The following is a 15,149-nucleotide window of genomic DNA, read 5'->3' as shown; positions in this document are numbered from 1 at the left end:
ACATGTTTCACTTACTTTAGTTACCGTTAGACTAAAGCAGCTGTGTTATAGTTTGACTTTCATGATTTTCATTCAAAACACTACGTAAGCTTCTTTTGCATTGACAGTTAACTTATGCTACGTCGCTATAATCCTCCTGCTGCTGCTGCTGCCACTTAGTTTTAATAGGTTCACATAATGACAGCAAACAGTTGGAAAAGAAAGATGGAAATTAATTTTATCTGCACTAATAAATGCTGCCGTCTATAAGCTGCAATCACAGATCTTGTTTCTTTTTCTACACTATCAGAAATATCTTTATCATAATATTTCTCAAAATATCGGTGATATAACTTTGAGGCTACAGAAGAACGCCACATTTACATGGATGTCATGAAAGATATGAGGCTCTTCGCTTTTGCATTACACACCTGAAACTCTGACATCCCTGTCACGCTGTATTTTGACTGTAGTAGCAGGTTTTGATAACAGTGATCAGAAAATGCTGATTTGGAGCCGAGTCTTACAAATGAAATGCTAAGAAATGGCGTGTTATTCAAGGTGTTAACCAGCTGAGGTATTTTACTTTTTAAATGCAGCCACATAGATCAATTATCCACCCTTTCTGTTGTTTTTTTCTTGAAGCCTCTTAGTCACCACTGGCACATTCCTTAAACAAAGGAACTCTTAAGTATTCACATTCTGAGTGAGGAATCCAGGGTCTGCATTCAGTTTTTCACCCTTCTTTCCAAAAATGACCCTGTACTTGTTAGAGCTTTGTAATGGCCTACGAGGTGCCCCATACTTTTTGCTCTACTTTGCCTGCTTCACGCAATTTTCTCATCCAAGGACACTTTGGCGTGTGGACCAAGGGAGCTGGCAATCACTCACTTCACTTCCACCAACAAGGTGAACAAGGAAAGCTAGATACATCACCATTAGCTGTTTTTAACCCCATTTAATGGATTTTCGCTTAAGGCGACCCTGATACAGTATAATGAATATTGCAGCAGACCCATAACTTTTCAAGCTTAATGAATCTGGCTTTCAGAAAATGAGGTACACTTGACATGCAAACACATTCTTCTCGTACAAGGTTATCATCCTGCACGCCTCACTTGTTCATTTAAACAAAAGCAAAAGAACGAAAGATTATCAAAAATCAGCCAGAAATCTCCGCTCTAATTCCAAATAAAGTAAGATATGATAAAAAAAAAAAAAGGACCAGTCTTATTAAGACCTCACTGCGCTCTTTCTTCCTTTTTCTTTTTGTTTTGTAAGACTATTTTGTCTTTCATGGGAGCAGTAGTCTCTAATTTCTCCTGGGAGCCACAAGCTGCTGCTATCTCAGCTGTGTTTACTAATCTTCCCTCGACACCAATTTCTCAGCCCCGCAAAGTTAATACTGGTCCAATGTAAATAGCCTTATCTCATAAACTCTTGTTATTCCCCCCACCTTAGCTGCCCAATGTGATACATGGTTAGAAGTCAACACAAGGGGATTAAGTCAGAGAGGAGGAGAAAAAGACAAAAACTTCCTGTGCCTGTATCTGTGGTAAGATTATCTGCCTTAAATAACACGGCAGAAAAAATGTCAAGGTATAACACAATGAAGGAACGCTGCTGTCAATATACAGTGACAACATTTAGGAGAGGAACATGAATAATACACGGGTTCTTGTGCAGGGCTGAAGGATGAGCGTCTAATAAATGAGACAGAATTTGTCTCCTGGTCGACGGATCGATCGTGGACTGACGCTCACAGCCGTCATGTGCAGATTACGCTACCTGCCTCATTCCACCTGTGCAGGTCTGTTCCACTGATGGCTCTGGATTGTTGTAAATGCCATGGCAGTAAGTTTTAATTAAACCCGAAGGGAAAAGTATTAATAATCTCATTGCCTGCTGTGAACTGGATGGCGGCTGCAGGCAGATTCTCGCTCGAATGCTGATGATGTGTGGCTGAATGAAGAGTGATTTGGGATTAAATGTGAGATTTATCGAGTTCAGAAGTGTATTTGGATAACCACCTGCAGACAAGAAGCGATTTTAATGCTTTAAATCAAAACCACAAGTACCCGGCTTTTAAATTACCCCTGCAGGGTGTTTTTGACCGTTTTCAAAGGCTACTTGAGTTGATAGTTTCCAAACGGACAGAATGTTCCCTGAAGCCTGCATTTATTTCTTTTTAGATGATGTATCTGATTGTATCCTATCTTGTCATCTCTCCATCTGTTCCTCTTAGCTGCCCCGTCTTTATGTCTACCGAATTAGCTCTGTTCTACCAACAAATCATACCAGTGCTTTCTTTGAGGCTTAAAGAAACGGTTCCTCCTATTTAGTGTGCAAGTGCTCTCCCCATCCTCTTGTAAAATGAACACTTAAATGTACGTCTGTGTCATGGATTTGTTTGTTGCATTCTCATTACCATATCACACACTGATTGATTGGTTAAACCCGAGGGAGGTCAATTTCTTAATCATATTCCAAGTTTTCCCCCAGTAGAAGTAGTTTACCGGAGAGAGCACTGCAGCCACTGGTATTTTATGCTGAGAAGCTGAAACAGCAATCTTCTCTTTGTCAGATCCCTGTAGGTATTTGTTAATGCAGAGATGGAGGAGCGCCTTATAAACTATGCATGCCATCACCCTCTGGCAACCACCAGTGGAGAAGATGATGGCAGGGAAATGCTGGTTTCCATTAGTCCTGTGAGGCTGGTTAACATAAAATTATCCTTGGGGTTAGCAGGAAGCAGATAAAAACAGGGTGAGGGCTTCATTAAATTTGATGCATAACAGACACAGGACGTTTTTAAAGGCCGATAATGCCAGCCACATTAATACAAACAAGTCTATGTATTTCCCAGACATGAAAACAGGGCGCCTGTGTCCCATGCACGCTCGTGTGATGTGTTTCAGTGTCTAAAAAAACTACAAAGTAAAGAGGACAGGGAACCATGAGCACAGAGTACTCACCCTTCAGCAGGTCAGAGTTGGCAGAAGGTGAACTCTGTGTCCTAAACAACAGCCAGTCAAAGTCATCCTCCTCTCCTTGGGTGAAGTCACACAGATTAGGGTCTGAATCCTCTTCGAACGTGCAGCCAGCAGCTAAAAGGTGAGAGGAAAACGTCAACTGACCATCAGTGACAGAAACAAAGTACATCAAGACAGATTCACCTCAAAGGTTAAAACTCCACACAGGTTAATACATAATTTTCTACTTTCATTGAAATCAACACCCTATTTAGTGTTGAAGATGAATAAGAAAACAATAAACTAGATATTTGTTTAAGAAGCCATAACAAGAGAATGCAGCGGTTATTGCTTCAGCTTTAGTGTCATGGTAATTTTATGAGTCACAACTTAATGTGACCTGTTTTTTAAATTCCCCCCGGGACTTCTTCCTTTTATGGAAACTGGGAAAAACAAACACAGCTTCACAATGTCTTCCTCCTACATCTTCCAATCTTAGCTGCCAGCCACAACTAGATGTGCATCAAAGCCACACTGACCACCTCTCGACGCTTTCTGGCCAAATAAATAGCCTCAGCTCAGCGTTGATGCGAATGCCAACGACACAGCACTGGTTTCAAGTAATAACATAGGTGTAACAAATTGGTACAATAACTGTAACAGTGATTGCAACTTGTGTCTCTCCTAGAGTCATTTTTTCACCCATAACAATTACAAAGATGTTTCACTGTGAATGCTACATTATTTGTGCTAAAATTCAATAAAGTGATCAAACAACACTGTTGTAGCAATTTGCAGACAAACTGCTGTCAGAAATCAACAATGTGAACACCAGTCACATTTTAATGCAGGCTCAACCCCATGTCGTTCTCAGTGTGCATTTCAAGCACACCAAATCAAACTCATATGAATAAATTATCTCCAACCAAACCAACAATAAGCCCAAGCCATGTGAGCAATAATTACCTCAAACTCGCACAAAAAGAAACAAAGCCTGGCAAAAGCAATGATTACCCCTGAATCTGAGGAGAAATACCCCTCCCAAAAAGCATTGACAAACAAGACTACACATCCTAAAGCCCTTTCACAAAGGCATATACAAATAGCAATAACATTTGCAGAAAGCAGCCACTCTGGGGAATGTAGTGATTATAATAATACCTCACAACCTGCTATTCTATGCGCCAAAAAGCAAATTTTTTCAAATTATATTTAATAGCTATGGCTTTAATGGCCCTTGGGTCCAGAATAATGTGCTTCAATTGTTGCTCTCTGCATCTGTTGCCATATTTCACATTAGTCCATCGGCATGAGAATTACACTCTAACAGTGGGCAGTTTGAACTGCTCAGTCATAAGACCAGAGGTTGTGTCAGTACTAATTGGAGCAGGACAGCACGAAACAGTCACACTAATGACAGGAATAACCACAAGCAGGTTCTGAAGGTGACCCCTGTGATATACAACTTTATTGCTGCTCTTTTTTCTCTGATCCTCAATTTTGAAAAATGGCTTCAATATGACAGGCTGCAGAGAAAAACACATGCAGCCTTTCTGTAGTGAGGATTCATAACTCTGTTACCATTGTGACCGCTCCAGTTGTTATAGTTAGTTAGTTATAGGGCAAATAATATTGTAGCATCTGATTTTTTTTGTATCCTGTGGTTTCTGGGTGTGTGTGGGTGATTTTCAATGCTGTAGTGCAAATAATCAAATCAGAGGCTGACTGACTGTCACATTTAGGGCATTGATCCCACAACAGTTGAGATGACACTACTTGGGGGGGTTGATCAGATCAGTGCCATTCCAGCTTTTCATTAAATCTAAAAGCACTCCTGTTTCAGAGTGAAAACTACCATTTAATAAATAAAAAAGAAACTAGATTCAAAGCATCGCAGGACTTGCCCCAAAAAACCTAGAAATATTCCTGCTGTTTATCAACAGCTTGTCTGATAATTGGCAGATCAGAGTTCCTTACAAAGGTGAGATGCACAGCTCTTTCTTGCAGCTTGTCGAACTGCAGCTACAACTCGAGGCTGCTGTTGGTGGCATCCTGCAGTTGTGAAGGTCGTCTCTAAAGAAATTACACTCACGGTCTGTTGGCTTTGCAAGTGATGGTACATCTGCTGTGATGGGCTGCTAGAGAGGAACGACCACTCTCCCGAGTGAAAAGACCATCCCTAACGCGACATCATTCACGAGTTAAAACTTGTGCTCCATGATGATGTAGACCACGTTACAGATCTGAGTCATTTTCACATACTTATTTGCTCTAAAAGTCTACTGTTGTAAATGGAGCGGAGGGTACTTCAACATGTATGAAAAGCAGAAAAGGTTGAGCATCAAAGCAGTCTTTTGTATTTTTTTTTTTACAGCATAATATTTTTTTTTAATTGACAGCATGTTGTGTTGTTTAAATTTGAGCTTACTGCATATTAAGTACTGAAATTAAATGGCACAAGTAGGCAAAGAGCACAGAAGGGGGTTTCATTCTGGCACGCTAAACTGCTGACTGAATCATCTGTGTCTGAAGAGGAAAACATCAGACTAAGCATAGTGCACATAAAAAAAAATTATAATATCCTTGTATTGTAGGGCAGCACGGTGGCACAGTGGTTAGGACTATTGCCTCACAGCAAGATGGTCCTGTGCTCAACTTCACCATCTGGCCAGAGTCCTTCTGTGTGCAGTTTGCATGTGGTCCGATATGCACTGGGTTAGGTTAGTTGATGATTCTAAATTGCCACCCATCAATATGACTGTGAGCGCAAATGGTTGTTTGTCTCTGTGTAGCCCACTGACAGACTGACGACCTGTCCAGTGCGTACTCCGCCTCCTGCCCTATGACACTTGGGATAGGATAGATGTCATGTTGACAGCAGTAAAAAATATCCTATTCTAACAGACTTCAGAGTATATAGCATCATTCTGGTTCCTGAACTATTTTTGCGAAAATAAATAAATAGAATTAAAATGAACAGATTTCCCGTTTCCTGGCTTAGATAACGGAATATCTGATTTAAAAACAAAAATCAGGTTAAGGCACTAAAACTAAATTTAGCAACTCAATCCTCTTCTCTTTCTTCCTGTCATGTGGCAAGCACCTCACAAAGGCAAAACAAATGTCCCAAGCTACACTTGAAAACAGACAAAAACCGCTTGCCTCCACCCCAGAGAGAAGGGTTACATCTCCTGGGTCTAGGAGCGGCTTGCCCCTCTGGGGGCGGGGGTACCTGGACCTGGGATATAGAGTATGTTTGGGGAGTGTGACTGTCTGTGCAGTGTCTATTTGTGTCTGTCTACCCGTTGGGTGAGTGCCGAGTATTTGGTTGTGTATATGGGGGTGGGAATGCACGTTTGTGTCCGCGTGCGCCTGTTCGTCTGTGTCTATATGTCAGGTTGGGTCTTAGACTCAACCTCTCTGGGAACATCTCAGGCCCTCCAAAGTACGGAGTCCTATCTCCCCTCACCACACTCCCTGCCGGTGGCTGATGCCCCCAGACGTTGGTGTGTTGGTGGTCCTTGTCGACTGGGGCTGGGCGCTCATGTATGTACCGGCTCACTCCTGGTGGCCGATTGGCGGGGCCTGGCACCTGTGGCCCAGCTGGGCCCCTTCCGGGGGGTGGGGTGCCCTCAGGCCTCTGGCCCTGAAGCTCGGTCCTCTCTGGCACAGCTGGCTGCCGGCAGAGCCCGCGGGCACGCCACTGCAACCCCCTCTGGCCTCTGCTCCGTAGCTGCGGGGTGACCTCTCGTTTGGGGCTCTACTCAGCTCTTCCCAGGAGGGTGGCACGGTTCCCCCCCTTTTGGTGGTCCTCCTCGGGTCCTTGTACTCTGGGGCATCTGGATGTCTGGGGCCTGGATCTCCTCCATACCTGCTTCATGCCCTGGTGGACGGGGCTATGGCTCCCCACACTCCCTAGCAGATCGTTACATGGAGAAACCTTTTGAATACAAGCATGCTGATCCACACAGGTATGCACACAGGTGTACACACGGGTGTTCACAGACGGGGACTACACCTTTCTTGGCTGCTGCCTCAAAGCACATTGTGCGCTGTCTATCTTGCGTGCTGCACAATATCGTTTAATGTTTAGTATCTACTGTTATCTACTGCTAGCTAGTTTATTGAGATGGTGTTGTATTTATTATGTTGCTCTTTTTTTGTTTGCTTTCTCTTCTGTTTTTTTTTTTTCTCCATACAGGTGATCCAGGTGTTTTGTTTGTTTTTCTTTCTTTCTTCCCCCCTTTCTCACCGTCTCTTCTCCCCTTTGGTTTTCTTTCTCTCCCTCTCTTTCTTTCATTCTTTCTCCCTGTCCTGTCCCCCAGTCATGTCTGTCCCGTTTGTAGCAACCGAAAACAAAATAAATACATAATTATAATAAAGGTCAATCAAATGGACCAATATGGCAAGGCCACGATGATCCACTTGGTAAAATAAATACGCTTGGCATCTTTCTTGGCCTTAAGACAACAATTCTGATGGCTAAAGCTCCAAACGGGACAACAAAAAAAAAAAAAAGAAAACAGACAAAAACAACATTAACCATATAAAGCCACACTAGCAGCCATATAGTGGCATAATGAGACAAATAGATGCTTTGACGGACATGCTAACCTGCTTAAAGTACCATCCAGTCTTCTGATTTATAAAATTATGTGTTGCTGCTGCCTTGTTTCAAAGGTTACCACCAGTCCAATTTATTGAACTGCAGCACAAACAAACACTTAGGGTGCCCTTGCCTACGGCCAGCCTATTACAATATCGCTACAGCCTTCACTGATTGTATGATAGCACAGGAGCACATTTACAATCATGTAAGCTTGGTCCATTGGGTGACGGTAGCAGCCAACCAGGAGGGGTGGGAGTGTGTGCATCACCCTCTGGGTTTGATTTATTGCCCCATGCTGGGCTGTTACTGCACAGATCTGCTGCTGAGGCCAGGGGTTAATTGTCCCGCACTGGGGTCTATTTCTAATAGAACAGCCAGAGATATGGGACCTGACACATCCAAACGCTGGCACTATATTATTCCCCGCTGCTTCAGTAAATGAAGCACACAGACTCCTCCCTACAAAAGTCTCGGAGAAGGAAGCCAAAATCTGAGGCCAGAGCTACCCGGGAATGTCATCTCCTTTAGAGCACACTGGGAGAGATCCAGCTCATCTATCATGACAAGCACTCTCCCTCCGCTGCTCCTTCTGGAGGACCAATGGATGTGCGGGGTGTCAGTGGCCATTTTTTACCTGAATAATTACAGCATAATTTAGTGCACTGACCATTGCATAGCTAGACACCGCCAAGGTTTGGTGGCTGAGAAAAAAGACTCATTTAAGAGCTTGAGCCACTGTTCATCCTGTTGTTGGCTGATGTATGTATTTGCCAACATTTCCATGTTAAGCATAAAATGAGATGTTACTACTTCTTGGATAAACACTTTCTAGGAATGACACAAATGAATAGAATAAATCAAGATAGACAACAACGTCCAGTCTCAGTGTTAGGGCTTTCCATTTTTATTACAAATGAAGTGGCTGATCTGTTGTCAGCCCCTTCTTCTCTCAGCATTTGCAGCTTGCAGAACCAGCAATAAGGCTTTTTCTAAAAGATTTTCTTATGAATCTTCCATGTTTTTTATCGTAATCCCAATAATGTAAATTTTAAATGCATATTTAAATTCATAATAATTATTTATTTACTTGCCAAATCAAATCAAATGTTTTACTTTTTTGAAATCTGACCAGCCAACACCAGTCAACTGCTTGTTAAGGCAAATATCTAATCAGCCTGTCACACGGCATCAACTCAGTGTGTTTAGGCATTCAGACATGTTCAAGACGACCTGTTGAAGTTCAAACCAAGCATGCAAATGGGGATTTTCCAAGCGCAATCGTCTCTCGAGTGCACAGAGAGTGGTCAGAAAAAGAAAGAAAGCTCAAAAAAGGAAACGGAGGCTACAATTCACCCCAACAGAAAACTTGAAAAATTGGCATCCATAATACTTTCTATCATTAGCTCAAGCTGGTTGTGACGATAATGGTGTGGAGGATATTTTCTTAGCACACTTTAGACCAGTTAGTACCAACTACATATCATTTAAATACCACAGCCAACTTATGGATTGTTGCTGAACATGTCCATCCCTTTATGACCACAGTGTACCCATTATCTGAACACACCATGTCACAGAGCACACAACATCGCAAACTGGTTTCTTGAACACGACAACGAGTTGAGCACCCATTGTATTCAAATCGCTTACACAGTCACCAGATCTCAATCCAATAGAGCACCTTTGGGTTGCAGCAGAACAGGAGATGCACATCGCAAACGTGCAGCTGACAAATCTGCTGCAACTGCATCAATGTGGACTAAAATCTCTAAGGAATGTTTCCATCATAAAGAGTTAAGACAGTTTTGAAGACATATGGGGGTTCAACCCAATACTAGCAAGTGCATGCTATATTTTAGGTATATCATTTGTAGAGCAAATGTCAGCTGTGATGAACTAGTTTTCAGGATTTAATACCAGTAGAAAACATAGTGGAACTGCTCAGTGGTGCTAAATCATCATTCTGTGGTTCTCTACACACAGCACAGCTGTGAAATGATGGGAGGGTCTGACCAATCGGGTGGTGATTTATAGACTAAAGTGAAAACGATTTGTGTCACTTTTTGGTTTCATCTCTTTGTTTAACACTAATCTCAGTATTTACTGTAGTTTACGCTTGATCTCCACAGATTAAGCCACAAATAAATCAATACATAACCTCTCTGACTTGACAGAAAACAGAACTAGCTTCAGATTTACACCGAGGAAGTGAGGAGCCGGGTTCTGTCAGAAGACGTATGTAGTGTGTCCTCCATCATTTCATACGGACATAAAAGAAGGTGAAAACTGGTTTGCAAGACTCTCCAATTTGGCACAGCTTTCGGGCTGATACGTAAAAAATCTTCCCCAGCTTTATGTGAGCAGTAAATCATGTCTATGAGTCTCTCTCTGCTCATATCAGCAGTTAGTGTCACATGTAGCTCTTCATATTAGATTTGGTATCTCGCCCTCTGTTTACTTGTATAATCCCCCGCCTTGCTATCTAATTAGAGTGTCGCTGTGCACGGTGAATATTGTCAGAATCTCTGCTTATCCCCTTTATTTGCATACGTTTTAGGCATAACATCGCTGGCCTAAGCTTCTTTAAAAGGTACCGCTACTCTGACAAACTTTTCACTTGAATAAATCATAATCAGAAACACAAGCAGAAGAGAGTCCTTCCTGAGCCACAGAATACCTAAGAGTTAAACTGTTGTTGGTATTTCAAGACCGTTAAACGATCAGTGGACAGCCATCAAAGTGAAACCTTAAAGTGTACCCCCTCTCTTTTCTAATATTTCAAAGAAGAAGAATGACACACTTTTGAAACAAGAAAGTAATCCTTTGATCTGAAACACTGCAGCTAATCTTTTCGCTCCTTCTGAGATTCTGTACAGAGAGTGAGCAGAATAAAAACTGCAGATTCCAAAAGGGCAGTGTTTGTACAGATTGTAAATTAGCAGCACTTGTTTGAGTACCAAATTGCCATATCGACCACTCACAGAGGCAGTAAAAATCTGTATGGGAGAACATTGGGGTAAATTAGCTCAAGTAATGTCATTCGGTTGGGTATAAGCCACATGACAAAAATTCTGGGACTCTTGACAACAGCTCACAGGCGGCACAGAAATCCTTAACATTTTTAATCCTTTAATCCATGTCATAAGACCCCTGACCAGGTCTGAACCGCAGAGTCCTACCTGTGGCTCAGACTTGCAAAATATTATAAAATATAACTATGCTAGGAAGTGAAAGAAATGCTAATAAATAGCATATTTTCTTTCAGAAAACAATAGACTGTGTTTATGGATAAAATGAGGCGACTGCAATGCTATGATACAGGCTTCATCACTGATGTGCAGCAAACAGCCAAATATCTGAAGGTGAAATTTGAGATTTGCACAGTATATCATATCACCCAAACCTGCATGCACTATTAAATAAGTGGAAAAGTAAATGGAGCAATCATAAAGGAATATACACATTATGTGTCATAATGTGCTCTCTGTCCACTTTAGCAAGTCTATAAATGACTCGTGTAGCTCACAAATGGATTATTGCCAGCAGAGTTTTTCGTGGTAGTTTTGCACTGAGCAGCACTATTTGTAAAGTGGTGTTATTTAGTCTTAATTGGACAATCAGTGATGGAGAGGATGTTTCTGCCCATAAAGGATCTTTCAGGGTCTTTTCACCTCTATTTATCTTGGCTTCAATATAGAGAGTTATATACTGCAGCACTCAGTCACTTTAGACCTTTACTGGCTCCCACGTATCATAATTTTCCACCACAGCTCAGATGTGAACGTTTTTTCCCCATAAACACACAAGGTTGAGTCGGTAACATCTACAAGGAGGTCCCATCACTGGGTGTGTGTTGCTCTGTTTGTTGAATATGTTGATGATATTTTCTTAGCTACTTTATTGATGTAGATGAGAAGATATTTGTTGTTGTTATGTTCCAGTACATATATGGCTCCATCATTCAGCCAGTTAGCGTAACTTAATCTAAAAACTGGAAAGAAAACAGGAATCCTGATTCAGTTTAACCTGAGATCCATTTGAAAAATGAAGATTCAAGGAAGGAATGCGACATTATAGAGTGTGCTGCATTAACAGCTGTTGTGAGAATGATTTAGAAGAAATGTTGGACAGAGGCAGGAAAAGTTTCTCCCCCCTGATTTTACTTTTTATGTGAAGCTAAGACAGCTTGAAAGGTATCGACGGTAAGCTTACATTTTACTGGCATATATGAGCGTGACATTGATCTTCTGCTACAATCCTCAGCAAGAAACTCTATTGCTGCAGGTGTAAAAACACCACTTTAACACACAATTTCATGAAATAAGATCCAAGTTGGCAGAAAATCTGCAATTACTCTTTCTTTTCCCTGAAATTCCTAGAATTTTATTTGGATACCATTCAAGACTTGGCATTGCACGTGGAAGGTTTGATATCATGTGCAAAAAATAAAAACTATAATAATAATCAGAGAAAATGTTGAAAGAAGAATGATAAACACATGCAGCTGTAAAGCATTTTGGTCTTTTTTGGGGAGGGTGAAAACACAACAGAATTCAAAAACACTTGAGACCTAGCTGCTTGTTTATAACAAAAATACAAAATAAAAAAAGGTTCTGCTCCAAAAAAAAGATGTGCATGCTTTGCCCTGCTAGAAATTCCAACTTCTGCCCTTAATTATTAAGCAGCCCTATAGGTAATGAACACCAGAACCTGTCAAATCATCCGAGAAATGCAGCCCGGCGAAGAGGCGAAGATGCTTGTTGTATCATCCACAGAAGGGAAACAAACTGTGCTGAGAAGCTGAGAGCTCTTCCACTCCACACAGAAAGCCTCATATGATTCTGGGGTGAGTGCACGTCTGGCTGGTGGGGATCCAGGTGGGAACGGGTGAGTAATACTGGAAGCAGTTAGGGGGGAGAAGAGTGGTTGATTTGCATTGCTGTGAGTGTGGCCCTATGCATCAGCAGGGGACAGGTATATTTATTCACTACAGAGACTCTCCTCGCCAGCACTCCCCTGGCTGCCTCTGAAAGCCATCCATCCCCACACCTGAATATGCAATGAAATCATCTCTCTGCCTCCCTGGGCATTAATAACTCAACCCTAGTGGCTGGATGGGCCCAGTCAGACACAGAGGGGACTGGAAGCAGATTGAGAGAAGAAAGGGCTGGAGATGGCGAACAGGTACTGCAGAGGCGCTCAGCTTCGGGGTGTACTACGTTGAAAAACCAGTGTGCTGCAAGGGAGCATCTGGAGGGGGCGGAGAAAATAAGCGACTTTAAGAAAATTACTTGGGTGGGTGAGGGGAGAGCTGAGCCTTAGGGTTGCAAAAAGCAAGACCCCCACTGCAATAATAATGTGCTCCTCAGATCCTCCCCCTTGCTTTGTGGAAAAATATCAATATCGTATAGTGATAACACAGCTGAACGGCTACAGCTCACTGTCAATAGAAATCAAAAGTGTACAAATCAAGACGGTTTATAAAGCTGGGGGAAAAACACATGACCTATTTCACCTTATTGCAGATGTTAACCTGCAAGTAAAGAGGATAAAAAAGAAGAGGAAACAAAAGTAAAAATCTGTGTCTCTTTAAGTGAAAAAACTATATGTAAGTTGGTACATTTGTAATATTTCAAGATACAAAGTATCAATATAATGACTCAATCATATTATACTGGAAGCTTTTTTTGTAAAACATTACACTGCTGGTATAATCAGATCAGTTCTGAGGGAAATGTGACATTTTACAAATATATTTGTAATCAACATCCATTCTGTTCATGCTCTTGCTTTCCTGCTGTTGTTCCTTTTCAGGCAGCCAATCACATGCATACGATTACATCCAGAATTTGTTGGACAATGACACGTTTCTTACTTGTAATTTTGCCTCTACACCACCGCAGTGGATTTGAAATCAAACAATCAACGTGTGATTGAAGTGCAGACTTCCAGATTTAATTCAGGCAGTTTTTAAACTGTTTCGGGAATTACACCCGTTTTCATACACAGTCTCCCATTTTCAGAGGCTCAAACTAAATTGGACAAACTAACATACTTTTAAATATAAGGGTTGTTTTTAACACTTGAATGAAAATCCTTCGTAAACGACTGCCTCAAGTCTAGAATTCATGGCCGTCAGCAATTGCTGTGTTTCCTCCTTTGAGATGCTTTGCTAGGCTTTTACTGGTGTCACCTTCTGATGCTACTGGTTTGCTCTGCATTCTGTCATGTATTTAATAACTAAGCCTGCTCTATTAGGTTGACATCGCCCACTGAAGAACATCCCATTCTTTGCTTTGAGGAACTCTTGGGTTGCTTTTAGAGTTTGCTTTGAGTCCATCCTGGTACTTCTATCAGCAGTCACACCAATAAACACTATTGAATCAATTCCACTGGCAGCCATACATTCCAATGCCACATCGTTGGCTACACCATGTTGGGCAGATAATGGCATATGCTTCAGATGACGAGTTGTTTCTTTCTTTCTCCAGATTTTCTTCCCATCAGTCCAATAAGTTCATTTTGGTTTCATCTGTTCGGACTGTTAGATGTTTTCTGGCAAAGTCTAATCTGGCCTTCTTGTTCTTCAGTGTAACCAGTGGTTTGCACTTTGTTGTAAATCCTCTGTCTTTAGATTGATTGTACACTGTGACAATGATAATGATACACCTACTTCTTCCTGTGAAATTTTGTGAAGTTTTTTGTAACCATGGAAATAATTCTGTCATCATACACTTTTTTCCTCTTCTGTGGTCTTTCAGGACCTTTGATGTTCATCAGCTGCACTCCTTTTTAAATGTGGCCACTCCTAACGTTTTTCGTCATTCTGATTTTTAATTAATTTTTTATTTGTCCCAACATAATAGCAAGAGAATAGGCTTGCCAATAAAAATGCCTGTTAGTCAGTTTTCCAATTACATATGAACCTCCAAAAATGGAGGCCTATTAAACTGGCTGTAAATTCTTAATAGTTAATGCAGTATTTTTGTTGCACCTCTTGAGTTAAAGCTAAACTGCTGCACTTTAATTAGTTGTTTAATGTAAAACTCCACTGTGGTGGTGTACAGAGGCAAAATTACAAAACAAATTGGGCATTAACCAAAAAAAGCAGAGTATCCTAAATGAAATCATTGTGGATCTTTTAAATTATATATGGCTCAAATCTATTGTACTTTTTCTTATATCAAAGAATTAATAAAAACATTCAATTTCATTTGTCAAAAGTGACACAATAGCTGTTACCTAATCAGGATAATAAACCACTGATACAGAGTAGAGGTTGCTTTGTGTTGCAACAATTAACATTTAACACCTGCAATGAACATAAAATACTCTGGGATGAGTTAAGTTAAAGACTCGTATGCTCCTACAGCAAAAAGAAAACACACACATAACCTCTCCCCCTTGTCTACTCCAGTAATTTCCATACTTTCCCGAAATTCAAATGAAGTAAAGTCACACAAGCAAAGAACATTTTCCCTTTTCATCTTCCAAGCATGAACAATGACAAAAAGGCTTCCTACAGCTGTATTCACGGCGAATCCAAAGATACCAGTCAGCTGCAATTCATCTTGAAATTAATTTTGCCT

General features: G+C 41.2%; 1 protein-coding gene across 4 annotated transcripts in view; it reads right to left on the bottom strand.

Moving 5' to 3' along the window:
* The window catches only part of ptprub (protein tyrosine phosphatase receptor type Ub), a 210,485-nt gene that overhangs the window by 140,303 nt on the left and 55,033 nt on the right, over nucleotides 1-15,149 (bottom strand). For all 4 annotated transcript variants that reach the window (XM_084942834.1, XM_084942835.1, XM_084942836.1 and 1 more), the window contains exon 2: nucleotides 2,955-3,086. In XM_084942834.1, the coding sequence (XP_084798960.1) occupies nucleotides 2,955-3,086 (132 nt within the window). The remainder of the gene's footprint in view (nucleotides 1-2,954; nucleotides 3,087-15,149) is intronic.

The sequence above is a fragment of the Perissodus microlepis genome, chromosome 11 (genome assembly GCF_051167445.1).
Source record: "Perissodus microlepis isolate ML-2025 ecotype Zambia chromosome 11, ASM5116744v1, whole genome shotgun sequence".
In the NCBI taxonomy this organism is placed as follows: Eukaryota; Metazoa; Chordata; class Actinopteri; order Cichliformes; family Cichlidae; genus Perissodus; species Perissodus microlepis.
Note: the sequence above shows the minus strand (reverse complement) of the source record. Positions and strands in the feature narration are given on the sequence as shown.